Raw genomic sequence first — 18,763 nt, 5'->3', positions numbered from 1 at the left:
TCCAGATCACTTATGAATATGCTGAGCAGTACAGGTTCCCAGTACAGATCCTGTGGTAACTGAGCCTACTCATACACTTTAATGAGTAGTGGCACATGAGCCAGCAAACAGAGCTGTAAACAGAGGCATTTGAGTGGGAGTTCTGTTGAGGGAGAAAGAAGGAGGCAAGACCCTGTTCCTTAGTGGCAGTCAGTGAGTTGTTGTGGGTGATGTGTGCTTTTTCTGATTTCTGTTCAGTCTGCAGAGGCTGTTAGGGGGCAGTATGATCTGAGAGGAGCAGAGACTTGATTAGGGAATGGGGCTTCTCTGATTAGGGGGCCTATAAAGACAACCAAGCAACCAGCCAGTGGCACATGAGACAGCAAACTGAGCTGTAAACAGGGGAGTATGAGTGGGAGTTTATGGGAGCGGTGTGTCTGGTGTTCTGGTATTGTTTGCTTGTTATTTTTCTTTTTCCTTGACAGGACTTGAGGTGGGAAGTCTATGTCAGACAGAGGCAGAAGTGGGAGTGAACCAAGCAATGAGAGACAATGAAGATGACCAGATGCAGAAGCTGCAGGATTTACAAGAACCTAGAGTGGGTACCTGAAAAGAGTTTCGTTTGTATGAAGTGCTTCTTGATAGAGCAGTTGGCAGAGAAGATCCGAGGTTTGGAGATGAAGGTGGAAAATACAGTTGATTTCAAAGGGGATTCGAGCAGATGAGGGAGGGAAGGTAAGAGGAGGTTGAAGGGAAAAGTCAAGACTCAGATACGAACTGGACTGAAGAACTCTGAGGGGAGACTTCTGGGTGAGGAAAGTGGACAGTGGAAGCATGTGACTACAAGAACCAGGCAAAGGAAAAATGATGGACTAGTGAGGGATAAATAGAGCCCAGGAACAGGTTTGCTGAGTTGGACAATGTAAAAGGCGAACAGCAGGCCGTAACTGAAGGAGGGAGAGCAAGGAAGAAGAGAAAAAGCAGCCAGTCCTATGGGAAGAGTCCTTGGCGCTACCCGGAGTTCAGAGCCCAAGGGAATACAGGATGACTTGCAGAAGATTGCAAGGGAGAATAAAAGACAAGAGGACTTGCAGACAGAAAGAACTGGAGGAAGGGTGGAGAATGACACCATCACAAGGAAAGACAGGTCTATGTGATTGGTAACTCTCTACTAAGAAGACAAGACAGGCCTGTCACCAGATCTGATCCAGAAAACATAAATGGTGTGCTGTCTGCTGGAAACTAAGATACGGGATGTGGACCTGAGGCTGAAGAGGATCCTGATGGGAATACGAAAGAATCCACTGATTGTCCTTCATGTGGGAACAAATGACACAGCTAGATTCTCACTGGAACGTATCAAGGAAGACTATGCCAGGCTGGGGAAGATGCTTAAGGAAATGGAGGCTCAGGTGATCTTCAGTGGGATTTTACTTGTCCCTAGCAGACAGACAAGATTATGGTGATCAATAGATAGCTCAGGCAGTGGTGCTATAAGGAGGGCTTTGGGATGTTTGACCACTGGGAGGCATTCATGGGCAGAGGACAGTTCTCATGGAATGGACTCCACCTAAATAGGGAGGGAAATAGACTTCTGGGATGGAGTTTGATACAATCAATAAAGAGCTTTAAATAAGGAAATCGGGGGAGATGCTCATGAAGTCTCCACATTTGATTCTAACATTGAGCGGAAGGAAAATCAAATAAGAAAGGATACAGCAATGGAGACAGGAACAGCAGCGAGTAGGAGAATGGACATTAAGAGGAAAAATAGTGCTGATACCAACAAAGCTAACAGTCAGGTAGGTGATATTGGCAGTAGAAAGACTGTACCCAATCAAGCGAGGAACGTGGGCAAAGCCAACCAGCAACCATTAAGATGTTTGTACACCAATGAAAGGAGCCTGAGTAACAGAATAGAGGAACTAGAACTACTGGTACAGGAAGTGAAACCAGATATTATAGGGATAATAGAAATATGATGGAATAATAGTCATGATTGGAGTGCAGGTATTGAAGGGCATGTGCTGTTCAGAAAAGACAAAAATAAAAGTAAAGGTGGTGAAGTGGCATTATATATTAATGAGGAGTTAGACTGTAAAGAAATTAGAAGTAATGGAATGGATAAGACAGAATCTGTTTGCGCCAAAATCACTTTTGGGGGAAAAAGCTACTAGAGGTTCCCTTGATATAGTGTTTGCGGTATACTACAGATCTCCAGGATCTGATAAGGTCAGGATATGGATAGAGACCAATTTAATGTTTTTAATGAAATAATATTAGGAACTGAATGATTATGGGCAGGGCTGGCTCCAGCCACGGGACCAGCGGACCCTCCACAGGCACGCCTGCGCAGGGCCGCCCAGAGGATTCTGGGAGCCTGGGGTCTTCGGCAGCGGGGGGCCCTTCCGTTCTGGGACCCGCCGCCGAAGTGCCCCGAAGACCCGTGGCGGGGCCCCCCCCGCCGCCGAATTACCGCCAAAGCGGGGACCCGCTGCCGAAGTGCAGCCGGGTCTTCAGTGGTAATTCGGCGGCGGGAGTCCCCGCCGCGGGTCTTCGGGACACTTCAGCGGCGGGTCCCGGAACGGGAGGGTCCCCCGCCGCCGAATTACCGCCGAAGACCGGGCTGCACTTTGGCGGCGGGTCCCGCTTCAAAGGTAATTCGCCGGCGGGGGGTCCTTCCGCCCCGAGCGGAAGGACCCCCCGCCGGCAAAGACCAGGAGCGGAAGAAGCTCCTGGGCCCGTCCCCGCAAGAGTTTTCCGGGCCCCCCGGAGCGAGTGAAGGACCCCACTCCAGGGGCCACAAAATACTCTCTTGCCCCCCCCCGGGCGGCCCTGCACCTGCGGGAGGTCCACGGGAGCCAGAGCGCCCCCCCGTGGCGTGCCACCCTGCTTGGGGCGATTATGGGAGACCAATCTATATCAGGGAAGTTAGAGGACACATGCTACCAATAATAGTAGGGCCCAGATTTTCCTGGATGTGAAAGCTGACAGATTTCTTCACCAAATAGTCACTGAACCAGCAAGAGGTGACACCATTTTAGATTTGGTATTGGTGAGCAGTGATGACCTCACATAAAAACTGATTGTAGGGGACAATCTTGGTTGGAGTGATCATGAGCTAATTCAGTGTAAACTAAATGAAAGGATAAACAAAAATAGATCTGCAACTAGGGCCCTTGATTTCAAAAGGGCAAAAACTTTACAAAATTAAGGGAATTAGTTACGAAAGTGGACCAGATTGGAGAACTCAAGAATCTGAACATGGAGGAGGCTTGAAAGTACTTTAAATCAAACAATCTGAAGCTGCATCCCAAGAAAGCGAAAAACAATCGTAGGGAACGGTTGCAGACCAGACTGGATGAGCAAGTATCTCAAGCAGGTGATTAACAAAGCCTACCAGGATTAACAAAGCCTACTAGACAAGACAGACACAGGGTGGGGGGCAGGGTACAAAGAGACAACAGTGTGATGGCAGCAAACAGCACGTTAGTTCCATGATTTTTGGGGGGTGGGTTTAATTCAGAGGGGATAAGCTAAATGGAAAAGAAAATGAGGAACGAAAGTGGGAACACTGAGGAGAAGAAAGTGATGGGGTTGGGGAGGAGAAGGGGATAGGTGGGCAGGAGTGGAGTGAAGCGGAGATGAAAAGACTGAGGGAGGAGGAAAGATGGAGAAAACAGCCAATCAGCACAGGCCAGACAAAATCTAGTCAAAATCTGTAGAAAGTCTCCGAATGGTCCAAGGTCCCTGCTTTGGCTGCTCCTGTTCCTACCAGCTGGACTTTCTGCTGACATCGCAATTAGGGTTCCCAACTTTCTAACTGCACAAAACAGAACACCCTTTGCCTCGCCCCATCCCTTCTCCAAGGCCCAACCCCTGTCCTGCCCCTTCTCCGAGGCCCCACTCCTGCTGTATCCATCCCCTCTCACTCCATCACTCGCTCTCCCCCACCCTCACTCACACGCTCATTTTCACCGGGCTGGGGTAGGGGGTTGGGGTGTGGGAGGGGATGAGGGCTGCAGCTGGGGATGCGGGCTCCCAGCTGGGGATGAGTTCAGAGTGCAGGAGGAGGCTTAGGGTTGGGGCAGGGGGGAGTTTGGGTGTGGGAGGGGGTTCAGACAGGGGGCTGGCGGTGGATCTGGCTCCTAGGTGGAGGGGCCAGCGGACTCTGCACGCTGCCCATGCCCACAGGCACCACCCCTGCAGCTCCCATTGGCTGAGATTCCCAGCCAATGGGAGCTGCAGAGTTGGCGCTTGGAGCAGAGGTAGCGTGCAGAACCCCTGTGGCCACCCCTGTGCCTTGAAGCTGGACACGTCGGCCGCTTCTGGGGAGCTGCATGGAGCCAGAGTAGGCAGGCAGCCTGCCTTAGCCCCGCTACGCTGCTGACCGGAGTTTTAGTAGCCCGGTCAGCGGTGCTAACCGGAGCCACCGAGGTCCCTTTTTGACTGGGCATTCCAGTTGAAAACTGGATGCCTAGTAACCCTATTCTTTCTGCAGTTTCCCCCCAAAGGCCACATGGGGAGGGGGAGGGGATGGCAGACAGGCGCCACCTGTGTCCTAGTTTATCCAGAACGTATGGGGGTCACCCCTGCATAATTTTGGGTCTCTGGAGTACTTGGGGGAAGGAGTAGCCATAGATGGGCCTCATTCTACTCCCTCCCCCCTTCTTCCCAGTGCAGCAGTCCTGGGATAAATCCACCACCTTGGGGCATTCACTCAGGGGTTGTGTCTTCACTGCAGAATAAACTTGGGCTCTTACTCAGGTGTTGCCCCAATCCCCTCCCATCCACACACAAAACCATCTCACCCCAAGGTTAGTGGTGCTTTCAACCCGGCCTAGCTGCCTGTATGGGGCTAGAGGCTAAAACCTGAGTGAGGCCTTCACTCAGGCTGGTACCCGCCTACTTTGCAGTGAGGATATAGGTTAAATCATTCGAGTGCTGACAGTTCTCCAGCACCTTCATACTTCCGTCTAAGCCCAGGAGGACAGACAAGTTCTATAATTCACTAAGAAAGAACCACAGAGCACCTCAGTTTATTGCAGCACAAAGAATAATGGGAATGACCCTACAAGTCCTAGCGACACACATAGGTGAGCGCAACACCAGTGAGGATCCAGTAACTTGGGTATGGCTTTGCAGTGTGGCTGCTCACATACAGGCTAGGCTAACTCCAGTGCTCAGACCCAGATACTGATCACCCAAGTTAACTGCAGTGTAGACGTATCAACAGGGTGAGCACCTCTGCACCTCTCCCTAGGCTCTCTCTCCACCAGCAGCATGGCTTCTGCATGCTGTAGCTGATTGCCTATGTGTTTTCCACCAGGATCATAGAAGGCAGAGAGATGGAGTTGTGCAGCAAGAATGTGTGATAGAAATTCTCTGGCCTTGCCAAAGAATGATACCATGTAGAACAGTTCCACCTTCACCAACCAGCCACTCCCCTTCCAAATCCTTAGCGCTGCAATTGGGGAATGTTCTTGCAAAGGTGTCTCCAAAGGCTTGGAGAAAGAGAACCAAGTCAGGGTGGCTCTGCTCCAGTGCTTGTGAGATAATAAGAGCACAAATGTCATGGAATTTTTGCTACCTTTCATTCTTTCCACAAAATACAACAGAGGGGATGAACACAGCCAAGTTCTAACCTCCAGATAAAAGGGCTCTCCAATATTGCACTTGGAGTGCTAACAGACCTTCAGCTGTAGCAGTAACCACCTCCCAAACAGCCACATTGCTCTCCTTAAAGTCTTAAAACAGCTGGGATAACTCAGTCTTTATAGAAAACATCACCCAATTTCACAGAGCTATAAGTTTATGGCAGCGAGCACAATCATTCTTATTACCCCTCACCCAGAATGCTCCCCGCCCCCAACCTTCTCTATTCAACACAGAAATAAAGTCACCCATTCAGTTTAGTTGAGAATAACTGTATGCACTTTGCTTTTACCTTCTGTGCTGGGTTTTTTCATTTCTTCCACCCTAATTAGTTTCTTTCTGACTCTGCGAGTAGAGTTAACCAGCTTGTGCAACCTCTTAAACTTCACCGACTCCTCTGTTTCATCATCCGATTGTTCTCTTGACTGGCAAAGAAACAAAGGGAATGTTAATAAAGTAATTGTTCCATAGCTTGCTCCTTGAAGTCAAGTTAACCCAACCCAGCTGCCGCTCTGTGTCAAAGCAGCTCTGTAACTGGCATTATATTCTCCACCCAGGTCAGAGAGAAGCATTGAAATTATTGACAGGTTTCAAAGTGCATAACATACCATTTTGACTTCTAATTCCGTGCAACGCGAGGTCCTAAAAGCACTGAAATACATTGCTGCCCTTGTCTTCCTTTCCATACATTGTAATAACTACTTTCACGTCCTCTTTCAATGCATTCCAGGCAGGGCTTTTCTTACCATACCAGTTACGCTCCTGTGGTTTGGGTCAGGCACTGGTTTGTCTGGCCTGTCGGAACTTGCCATTTAAACCTGGTAATAAACAGCTTCTCCAAACTGAAACTCTATCATTGACTTTTTCCAGTCTTCCCAGAAAATCAAAACCAGCAGTACAAGAAGGGGACGGGAAGGAAGAGACTTCATTCTCGGTCTCGTTCATTAGCTACAGCTACAAAATCCTCTCTCTCCTCCTCCCTCTATCCCACACTCCTTTTGAAGGCTCTCAAGGCTAGGCTTAGGATGGGACACAACATTCCTCCAACAATGACCAAGGGAAAACTCTGACCTTTTCAGATATACAGTATAGTCCATATTCCCCAACATCCCGTTTCATTTTGCGTCTGATCCATTATGCTCAGTTCCAGCTGTTTTCCCTCAAGTATCAAACATTACAGAGGCAAAAAAATATTCACTCGCTCCAGCAGCAGACACACAACAAGCTGAAACAATTTATTCCTTGTGGACGAAATGAGGGTTCCAATTTTTGAGACAGATCCAACGTTCAATATGCTACTTCCTCTGTTTTAATCTATTTAGAATGTAAAAAAGGGGGAGAGAGGGAAGGAAGGCACTCCAGCTCTTACAGTACAGGACTAGCACTGTATGCAGTGCATTCCAGCAAGCACTACCCATTCCAGCTGGAGTGCTGCACAGATTGTATACCTTTGTCTTTGTGTACACCCCAGCCAATTCATCACATTCTAAGGTCCAGCTCAAAAATCTTAATGCATCTTCCTCTCAATGAACTTTAGGTCAACTGAGCTTCTATTTCAGACTGCATTCTTTTCTTCTCGTGAAAAAAAAACCCACCCTGTTTTTACCTAACTGTGAGCCTATTTTAAGGCTGGCAAAATAGGAGAGTGTATAGGCTTTTAAAATATACATAAAAGTCAGAATGGAATAACAATATAAACCACAGGACAGGATGTCAAATGACAAACACACCGGGGTATATTTTCAAAGTCCAAAATGGCACTGAGATGCCGTTTATTGAAAGTCAATGGGAATTAGGTACAGCTTTGAAAATATATCCCTCATAAGGCCAAATTTTCTGCTGGTTCAATTCCTTTGAAGCCAGTGGAGTTGTGCCAGCAGAGCATTTGACCCACATTCCTCAATTTACTTGATTAAAACAAAATTCACATTATTCTAAAATAAAAAAGGACTAAATGGTCTGCTGGTCGGATGCAGTATGGCAATTCCAATATTGCTAAACACAAGAATCCGAAAGACCCAGTGAGTGCATTTATCATAGGGACCAACACAGTATGTAATTAGTTACCCAGAGTGAAAGATTATTATTTTAACACAACGAAGTAGAATAGCAGCAGACTGATTTAAATCGAGATAAATCATAGAATCATAGAATATTAGGGTTGGAAGAGACCTCAGGAGATCATCTAGTCCAATCCCCTGCTCAAAGCAGGACCAATCCTCAACTAAATCATCCCAGCCAAGGTTTTGCCAAATCAGGCCTTAAAAACCTCTAAGGATGGATGAGTCCACCACCTCCTTAGGTAACCCATTCCAGTGCTTCACCACCCTCCTGGTGAAATAGTGTTTCCTAATATCCAACCTAGACCTCCCCCACTGCAACTTGAGACCATTGCTCCTTGTTCTATCATCTGCCACCACTGAGAACAGCCGAGCTCCATCCTCTTTGGAAGCCCCCTTCAGGTAGTTGAAGGCTACTATCAAATCCCCCCTAACTCTTCTGCAGACTAAATAAGCCCAGTTCCCTCAGCCTCTCCTCATAAGTCACGTGCCCCAGCCCCCTAATCATTTTCATTGCCCTCTGCTGGACTCTCTCCAATTTGTTCACATCCCTTCTGTAGTGGGGGAACCAAAACTGGACACAATACTCTAGGTGTGGCCTCACCAGTGCTGAATAGAGGGGAATAACTACAGACTGGTCAGCCTCACTTCAGTCCCCGGCAAAATCATGGAGCAGGTCCTCAAGGAATCCATTTTGAAGCACTTGGAGGAGAGGAAAGTGATCAGGAACAGTCAACATGGATTCACCAAGGGCAGATCATGCCTGACCAACCTGATTGCCTTCTATGATGAGATAACTGGCTCTGTGGATATGGGGAAAGCAGTAGATGTAATATATCTTGACTTTAGCAAAGCTTTTGATACTGTCTCTCACAGTATTCTTGCCAGCAAGCAGGGCTGGCTCCAGGCACCAGCAAAGGAAGCAGGGCCTGGGGCGACCAATAGAAAGGGGCAGCACTCCGTCTGTTATTGGGGTGGCACGTTTGGGGTCTGTGGCGGCAATTCGGCAGCAGTTCAATTGCTCCGCCTCAGAATTTGGCAGTGGGCCCTTCACTCCCTCTCCTCCTCTTCGGCGGCACTTTGGCGGCAGCTCAATCGGGGTTTTCTTTTTTTTTTTTCCCGCTGCTTGGGGCAGCAAAAAAGCTGGAGCTGGCCCTGCCAGCAAGTTAAAGAAGTATGGATTGGATGAATGGACTATAAGGTGGATAGAAAGCTGGCTAGATTGTCGGGCTCAATGGGTAGTGATCAACAGCTCAATGTCTAGTTGGCAGCTGGTATCAAGCGGAGTGCCCCAGGAGTTGGTCCTGGGGCTGGTTTTGTTCAACATTTTTATTAATGATCTGGATAATGGGATGAATTGCACCCTCAGCAAGTTCACAGATGACCCTAAGCTGGGGGGAGAGGTAGATAGCTGGAGGGTAGGGATAGGGTCCAGAGTGACCTAGACAAATTGGAGGATTGGACCAAAAGAAATCTGATTAGGTTCAACAAGGACAAGTGAAGAGTCCTGCACTTTGGAAGGAAGAATCCAATGCACCACTACAGGCTGGGGACCAACTGGCTAAGCAGCAGTTCTGCAGAAAAGGACCTGGGGGATTATAGTGGACAAGAAGTTTGATATGAGTCAGCAGTGTGCCTTTGCTGCCAAGAAGGCCAGGAGCATATTGGGCTGTATTAGTAGGAGCATTGCCAGCAGATCGAGGGATATTTGTTTGATTAAAAGCAACAGCAGAGTCTGACCATCAGAACTTTCCTACCAAGCAGGAATATCTATATCTCTATATTTTTTTTGTAGGGGAGAAAGACTGTTAATACCGTATGGATTAGGCCTTATGCATCTGCCATTACAAGTGGTAGTCACAAGAGCTGGTCTGGATTTTTTTCAGTTAACTTTTTTGCTGGAAAATGCTGATTCTTTGAAATAAATTGTTTATGGAAAAGGATTGGGTTTGACAAATCTCCCATTTTGAAAGCAATTTTGAAAAAAGTTTTGAAATTATTGCAACAAGACATTTTGGTATTTTCTGAACAAAAAGTTCCATTTTTTGGTTTGAAATGGCTTTTCATTTTGAAATGTAAATTCATTTATAATTTTAAAATGTGAAAAAATAAAAAAAGTCAAAATTGGAACCAAATGTGTCAAAATGATCAAAATAAAATGTTTTGATTGACCTGATCCTCTTTTTTCTCTTTGTTTTTTGGTTCACAAAATTTTTCAACATTTCAACTTTTCATCCCAATTTGGGATGGGAAAAAATGTTCCAAGTCTCAAAATTTCTCACAGGCTGGGAAAACTATTTCCCACCCAGCTCTAGCAACCCTTCTCCCGCAGGCTTTTTCAGTGCTGCTTGCTATCAAAATCTTCTTAAGTCTTTCAACGTATTGTAACAATACAAAAGTACAGGCACAATCTCTGGATATTCAGGGGAGACCTTTGCAAAGTGTTGCCCTGGTGTGGAACAATTTTATAGGTAACGAAGGAAATCTACATTACAATCAATGGTTTCCTGCAGGGAAAGGTCCCACAGCAATCAAGGCTAGCAATCAGAAAGGGCACTTTATAGCAGTCAACATGGTAGGTGTCCCACTCAGAGGTCAGAGAGCGCTTACAGTGCAGTGAGTCTATAAATGTTTTATTGCTACATGTATAAGGCTATCCTATTACTCTAAATTTCAGCACAGTTAACCCTTTATGTACAGCAAATAGAGGCATCCAATATGCATAATACCCTGACTCTGAAGTAGCCTTATTAAGAGACCTTCCTGAATATTCCAAAGGGAAAACAAATGGATTTACAGTACTGTAAATAGGAACAACCTAATTTCCATCCTTGCTGCTTCAAATTTTTTCCATCCAAAAGCCCATATGGCTCAACTTTTAATTATTTTGGCTAATGCTGTATGTAGTAATTCTGTGGTGAATGCATAAGTGTTTCATTTCTCGTTTCCATGGCAACATTACATCAGATTGCAGACAGCTGGCTCCACAGTTTTAAACCATAACAAATTGACCAAGCCAAGACAAAAAATGATACATGCTTTAAAGAGACAGTGCGCCATTCTGCTGCCAGTGGAATAGAGCAAAGCCTATGGGGCCTATTTGGCACTTATGCTTGGGCGAAGTCTCCTTTCCCAGCTTCTTTTGGAACAAGTGCATCTTTGACACATCTGCAATGTTCTAATAGTGAAGAAACTGGGCCAGTTTGGAGAACTCTATTGGAGAACACAACCGCACGAAGGGCTACAGGGAAACTGGAATTAAATTAACAGCATCTGTAAATACCAAGGACTGCATACAGAGAACTGCAACAATCATGCATTGAATGACTGGAAAAGTATAACTCCAAGCTGTAGCTGCAGCCTCAGCTCTTTCTGAGAGCAAGTGTGACCATAAGACTGAAAATGTTCTTGAAACCCTAATTGTGCCATCACCTTTGCCATGCTCTGTGCCCAGAATGGCCTCCTTGATTCTGTACCCCAGACAACCTCTTCTTCTTCCTTCAATAGCTATTTTCAAAATCCATATTTTCCCACAATCCCTTAAATCAAAATTAGAACAATTTTAAAAGTAATTGTTTAAAAAAGTAATCCAGGGAGTAAAATAAGCACTGCAGCCACATAACGTACTGTCCTCCATCCCACTTGACTCCTCCCCCTTCGACTTTTTTATGCTGTCATTTTAGAACATAAGTTCTTTGGGGCACAGATATGTACCTTGTTCTAGATCTATGAAACACTATCCAGTCCATTTTAGGGTGGTATATAAATAATAATATTGAACAATCCTAACTTCCCGGCTTGAATTAGAGCTTTATAAAGCGTGTTCACATTTATGAGGGTATATGGAACTACTGGACTAATATAAAACAGAAGCAGCTAACACTCTGCAGGGAAGTTTTTGGGATCACTTCACGGTTTCAGAGGCATTCTTTGTAAAACACATAATGTATGATTGCTTGCTAGCCCACTCCTAATAAAATAGAAGTATTTAAGAAATATCAGGGACATGTCCAGATAAATCAAGTAAGCTTGATTTATCTGCTTCAGCTCTGTAAACAAAAACATACATGATGTTTTACTCAAGCTGTATGAAGCCATTTGGAAAGAGATCAAACTTCTGAAATTAATTTCATGCCCTAGTAATAGTTTATTCCTGTACTGAACCAGAAAATCTCCCAACAAATCTCCAAATTTGAGTCCAAATTGCAATTGTGTTGGGACAGTCAGACAATTCTTGAGGGGCAGAATGGGGCAAATACACAAGTTCTATGTATGATGTGCCCCATAATTAACCACTTATTAATCACTCCAGAACTCCGAGCCTATGTCAAATCAAACAGATTTGCTGCTTGCGTTGGAAGATGTGGTTACATGTGTCCCTTCTCCCTTTCTCTCTGAAACAAGCTTTACGCCCGCCAAAAATATAATCATTTTACTGTCGAGGCGGGGACACCTCCCACCTCAAGAAGCCCGACTTTAGTCGGGGACCGGAAAATAGAACAGAAGAGAGTACAGAGTCCCAGGGAAAGGAAAAGAGGAGACAAGAAAAGCTCAGCATGTTATGCGGTGCCTAAAAATAACCACAAAAGCCTTTTCTCTCTCAGACAGGAGGCACATCCTCTCCATATCATCCACACACTTAATGACTTACCGGCTTCGGCATTTATAGGCCTACAGCTCAGTTCCGAATAATTCCCCCAAGTGCTCAACTCCTGCTCTGTCAGCTTAGTAACCGTAAAATTTAGGATTAGGCACTTCTTCTTAAGTTCTATATTTGATTAGTATCCTGTGCACAAGACACCTCTTCTCCAGACATGCGTCTGACAAAGTGGGTATTCACCCACAAAAGCTTATGTTCCGGTACTTCTGTTAGTCTATAAGTGCCACAGGACTCTGTCGCTCTTCTCCAGAGTTACATTATCAGTCATCACACTGGCTCCGACTCCACTGCTTAATATGTAAAGAAGAAAAAAAGCACGTTGCTGGACTCAATTAGCTGCTTTCTGCTCACTGACTGATTCCCCCAGTTACTTGCTAGCTGCATAGCTTGCAAGAAAGGCATAAGTCATCAGCTCTAAGCAAATCTTCTATTCACCACAAGGAAAAAAGGGAGTGTTGTACATGGCAAACAATCCCTGTTTTCACTGACGAAGGCTTGCTGACCTCTTGCTGGCCTCCAGTTCCTTAATTACTGTCTATGGAATTTCAGTGAAAGAAAAAAAACATACAGAGAATCTGTGCAAAGCCAGGATGAGAACTGACCCTCAAACACTACTGCTAGAGTGGAGACTGTCTCTTTAGGAAATGCAACTAAAACCTTTTACCAGGTTGGGGTTTGGTTTTTTTTATTCTTTTGACAAAAAACCCCGAGAGAGATCCCCACTGAAAAATAACCCTTGCCTGAACGTTATTCTTGAAATTATAGAATCTATTTCTATAATAATCATTAAGTGGGAACTCAAATGTTCTTCCCTCACCCAAGTGCCATTTAAGTTCTCTCCCAAATCTTACTGACCAAAATCTCAGTTTAGCTCAGGTTTTCACGATGCTGCTTCGCCAGGCACTAGAACGTGCACATGAAAAGTGAGATCTCTCCCTTTTCTCCCAAGGCTGAGCTCAAATCTCTTGCCATGTGCCTGATCTCCACCTTTCCTGGGAGATAATCTGAGGGCTTGTCCACACGGAGACATAGTGTACAGCAAACTGGGTGTAAATCTACAGCGCACCAGTCTGCACATACTACCAGGCCGCGTGGACCCCATTACTGCCCACTAAAAGTTCCGTAGTGCACTTTGACTTACTGCTGTTTCAAGCAGCAGGAGCAGTACCGGGAATCTGGCCCTTTTTTGGTGTGTGCAACATGTTGTTCTTTCATGACCCATCTAGCCATCTGGATACTTTTTTACTTTCTCCATCTTAGTACCAATGACCATAAAGCCAAACCTGTGCAAAGCAGGGCCCTTCCAGCTCCACAGAAATCATGTGAACCTTTTTTCTGGTTTCGATTTGATGAGTTTCATACACTCTTGAGTTTTGCTTTTCACTTGAACTCCAAAAATCCAAGTAAAACTCAGCTGAAACGTCTGAGCTTTGGGAGAAACCGCTGAGTTTTCTCAGAGTTCCATGAGACACTGGCCAGCTTCACCTGAAATTTGTCCCAGATTCAAGCATGGGCAAAGCTGACCCAAGTTTTGGGCTTGCAACTTCAGTTTTGCCTGTTTTCAGGTTTCATTAAGAACATTTCACAAAGCTAATCACAGCACAGGCTATGTATGTAACACTGTGTAGTGTTTGGATGTGATAATACGGACCACACTGTAAGGTTAGAGGAAAATTACTCCTACCTTTACAAAAATTATAAGGGGTCAAAAATGTGTTTGCCACTTAGCAAAAGTAACCGTATAAAAGTATAAATATAAAACATATTGTGCAAATTATCCCCAGCATTAAAATTCAGTAACACCAGAGCTGAATTTGGACCAGTATTACTTATGAAAAAATCAAAGGAGTTCACCAATGGCTAGTCAGATGAGACACACATTACACATTAGCTGGCGATGACATTGCCTGATGAAATTAGTGGGAAGTGTGTGTCATTTCTGTAGAAATAATTTAAAAAAATGTAATTCTCCTAGGAGGTCTGTCTATTCTGGAATAGTTGCTGAGGCAAGTTTCAAGATGTTAACTATTTGCAGGTTTTCAGTTAAAATAACTTTTTAGGACACATCTTTGACTGCGACAATTCGTCCTGTTGAATAGTACCTTATAGTAGGTAATTAGTCTAATTAATTTTAATGGGATGACATGCATAGTAATATACCACTCAGCATGAGTAAGAGTGGCAGAATCAAGCTCTATTTAATGTCTGTTGTAATAAAATGTCCTCCCTCATTCTCCCTCAAGGTCTAGTACATTTTTCATCAGCCCAAATAATACTGTATGTGAAATAGTGCTTCTAGCAATGGTACGTCTTAAGAGCCTTTTGCGTGACATGTTTTGGCAGGGCTGAGGTGGCCTGGGGAGACCGCCATTCTTTGGAATATACTGTACTAAAAATCAGGGCTTTGGAGCAGAGCCCAGAGCTGGAGCGCAGAGCAGCTCCAGAGCAGTGGAACTCCGGGTTTTTGCCTGGAGCTGGAGCACAGCTCCAAAGCCCTGCTAAAAATGAATGGAGCTTAACGTCATCATCCAGGAGAACCAGTTTATTGGAATAGCATAAAAACCTCGAGTGAGAACAGTGAAGTGATTAAATGTAGTTATATTCATATCAAAGATGGTTCATAATAAGAGAGGCTCCTTTAAGGCCTTGTCTACCTAGGCAGTAGTATGTAGGGTACAGGCATTACACATGTGGCTACATGCCACAGTGGAAAGCAGGTGGTGTCCACACTGTAGCGTGTAGCTACACATGGCAATTAAAGGCTCTGGCACGGTGGGTGGGGGTGGGGGAGAAGGAGCAGCAGGTAAAAAGTCTGACAGCTCTGCTCTGCTGGAGCCTTTCCCCATTGCAGGGAGCGGTCAGAACCTTTCCCTGCTGCCTTTCCCCTACCAGAGCCTTCCCCCTGGTGGGAAAAGGCTCCATCAACAGGACACTACACTGCTAAAAATAGCAGTGTAGATGGGGGAGGCACTGCTTGGGTGCATAGAGAGCCATGTAGGTTCTGGCATGTCTTTATTTGCCTAAGTAGTGCCTCACCTCTACACTGCTACTTATACCTGTGCTAGGGGGGGATGCTGTACATGAACTCTACAAGCTGCTGTAAGATTTGTGCAGAACACACATTCTCTTAATGAGAGGTGAAATAATTTAAATCCTGTTATTACAATATTTTTACAACAGTAAAATGATTAAAGGCACCATCATAAGCAAAATGAAGGAAACGCCAATCCCGGGGGAGGCAAGTGGCAATCAACTTGAGCTCAATTAAAATTCTCTGTTGTACCATAGGTAAAGATTATTCGGCATGGGCCTGCCAAGTGGGGGAATGAAACACATGGATTTTGAAACTCTTGATTCTTGAGCTGAGCAAGACTTTGTTCCAGAAGTAACATGCTTAGTCTTCAAAGGGACAGGGTGGGGAGAGGGAAACCACAGTACATTTACAGCATCTTCTGCTGCCTGATTCGTACACTGAGAATGGCATATTCCATAGAAAGAACTGTTAACCAGCTGAACAGAAAGTAGGGGAATTAGGCAGCTGCCAGATGGGGAAAAGTATAGAAAGAACAAGATAACATGTTAGCCAGGAGTAGGAAATATTAATGAAGCCTCCCCCTCAATATAACTGCCTAATATCTTGTAGTAAATTAAGACAGCATGACCGTGTCCACATGATCAGACCTGTAAGAACATAAGAACATAAGAAAGGCTGTACCGGGTCAGACCAAAGGTCCATCCAGCCCAGTATCTGTCTACCGACAGTGGCCAATGCCAGGTGCCCCAGAGGGAGTGAATCTAACAGGCAATGATCAAGTGATCTCTCTCCTGCCATCCATCTCCATCCTCTGACGAACAGAGGCTAGGGACACCATTCTTACCCATTCTGGCTAATAGCCATTTATGGACTTAGCCACCATGAATTTATCCAGTCCCCTTTTAAACATTGTTATAGTCCTAGCCTTCACAACCTCCTCAGGTAAGGAGTTCCACAAGTTGACTGTGCGCTGCGTGAAGAAGAACTTCCTTTTATTTGTTTTAAACCTGCTGCCTATTAATTTCATTTGGTGACCCCTAGTTCTTGTATTATGGGAATAAGTAAATAACTTTTCCTTATCCACTTTCTCAACATCACTCATGATTTTATATACCTCTATCATGTCCCCCCTTAGTCTTCTCTTTTCCAAGCTGAAGAGTCCTAGCCTCTTTAATCTTTCCTCGTATGGGACCCTCTCTAAACCCCTAATCATTTTAGTTGCCCTTTTCTGAACCTTTTCTAGTGCTAGAATATCTTTTTTGAGGTGAGGAGACCACATCTGTACACAGTATTCGAGATGTGGGCGTACCATGGATTTATATAAGGGCAATAATATATTCTCAGTCTTATTCTCTATCCCCTTTTTAATGATTCCTAACATCCTGCTTGCTTTTTTGACCGCCTCTGCACACTGCATGGACATCTTCAGAGAACTATCCACGATGACGCCAAGATCTTTTTCCTGACTCGTTGTAGCTAAATTAGCCCCCATCATGTTGTATGTATAGTTGGGGTTATTTTTTCCAATGTGCATTACATTACATTTATCCACATTAAATTTCATTTGCCATTTTGTTGCCCAATCACTTAGTTTTGTGAGATCTTTTTGAAGTTCTTCACAATCTGCTTTGGTCTTAACTATTTTGAGAAGTTTAGTATCATCTGCAAACTTGGCCACCTCACTGTTTACCCCTTTCTCCAGATCATTTATGAATATATTGAATAGGATTGGTCCGAGGAGTGACCCTTGGGGAACACCACTAGTTACCCCTCTCCATTCTGAGAATTTACCATTAATTCCTACCCTTTGTTCCCTGTCCTTTAACCAGTTCTCAATCCATGAAAGGACCTTCCCTTTTATCCCATGACAGCTTAATTTACGTAAGAGCCTTTGGTGAGGGACCTTGTCAAAGGCTTTCTGGAAATCCAAGTACACTATGTCCACCGGATCCCCCTTGTCCACATGTTTGTTGACCCCTTCAAAGAATTCTAATAGATTAGTAAGACACGATTTCCCTTTACAGAAACCATGTTGACTATTGCTCAAGAGTTTATGTTTTTCTATGTGTCTGACAATTTTATTCTTTACTATTGTTTCAACTAATTTGCCCGGTACCGACGTTAGACTTACTGGTCTGTAATTGCCGGGATCACCCCTAGAGCCCTTTTTAAATATTGGCGTAACATTAGCTAACTTCCAGTCATTGGGTACCGAAGCCGATTTAAAGGACAGGTTACAAACCTTAGTTAATAGTTCCGCAACTTCACATTTGAGTTCTTTCAGAACTCTTGGGTGAATGCCATCTGGTCCCAGTGACTTGTTAATGTTGAGTTTATCAATTAATTCCCAAACCTCCTCTAGTGACACTTCAATCTGTGACAGTTCCTCAGTTTTGTCACCTACAAAAGCCTTGCTACCACTCTGTTTAAATACAGTTGTTGCTTGAAGGCTCCTAATCCTTTTTATTTTTAGCAATATTAACAGGGATGTTTTCTTAGCCTTCGTACAAATTAATTATATAGAGTCAAATCCAGCACTAGCGTAAGCATGTACAATTCCTGTTGAAAGTCAATGTGAGTTTTGCTGGGCTACCCATCAGCTGAGTTGCCTCACAGGCAATAGTTTAGCATAAGCTGGTTGTTAGAAAATAAAAATTCCTTGTAACAAATGGTCAGGGAAACACTAGAGCCCTACAAGCCACAATGGTGATTAAACCTACAAATAACAAGGCAGTTTCTGATCACAGCATGGAGATGGCCTCCACGGTAATCTGTAATGGCAAAAAAACTGATTAAATTTTATTTTTAACCCTACACCCAAATAGGCATCTCCTGTACATTTTAGAAATGCTCTGGAAAATTTCAGACTGAAAGGGAAAAAAATAACAGCTTTTAAAAGCCAAGTATTAACAAATCTTTGACTAACTCCTGCTATATTATCATCATCACACAGTACTCATACAACTTTTAAACACTGAATTGTTCACTGGAACCTAAAATGCTGATTTGTGTTTCTCTTGTTAATGTTCCCGTAGTTTACTACACCCGTGAGGCAATAAAGTTGGTCATATGTTTGGGGAAAGGTCAGGTCTTTTGTTATGCTGCAGTTCTTTAGCCAACCTCACTAGGACCTAATTGTGAGCTGCTGAGCCTGTGATGTCAGTGGGAGATGAGGGCATTTAGCACCTTATAGGATGAGGTCCTATGTTCTACATGTAACCTGGGAATTCAGTGCTATGACTATAAAGCTAGTCTTGACAATTACGGATTCTTTCTTTGTTATAACTATTTCTAACCACTGTGAATATTACAAGGAGGTGCAGAGACATTAAATCACATCAGTGCATGCTGGAACTGACAAACCTGTGTTAAAAC

General features: G+C 44.4%; 1 protein-coding gene across 2 annotated transcripts in view; it reads right to left on the bottom strand.

Moving 5' to 3' along the window:
• The window catches only part of LOC123366340 (SAM and SH3 domain-containing protein 1-like), a 77,806-nt gene that overhangs the window by 41,479 nt on the left and 17,564 nt on the right, over positions 1-18,763 (bottom strand). Inside the window, exons 1-2 of one of the 2 annotated variants that reach the window (XM_045009691.1) lie at positions 12,346-12,394; positions 5,927-6,059 (exon numbers count right to left, since the gene is read on the bottom strand). In XM_045009691.1, the coding sequence (XP_044865626.1) occupies positions 5,927-6,059; positions 12,346-12,357 (145 nt within the window). In that variant the 5' untranslated portion in view covers positions 12,358-12,394. Of the gene's footprint in view, positions 1-5,926; positions 6,060-12,345; positions 12,395-18,763 lie in introns of those variants that run through there. The other variant, XM_045009692.1, reaches the window with a different exon arrangement.

The sequence above is a fragment of the Mauremys mutica genome, chromosome 3 (assembly GCF_020497125.1).
Source record: "Mauremys mutica isolate MM-2020 ecotype Southern chromosome 3, ASM2049712v1, whole genome shotgun sequence".
In the NCBI taxonomy this organism is placed as follows: domain Eukaryota; kingdom Metazoa; phylum Chordata; order Testudines; family Geoemydidae; genus Mauremys; species Mauremys mutica.
Note: the sequence above shows the minus strand (reverse complement) of the source record. Positions and strands in the feature narration are given on the sequence as shown.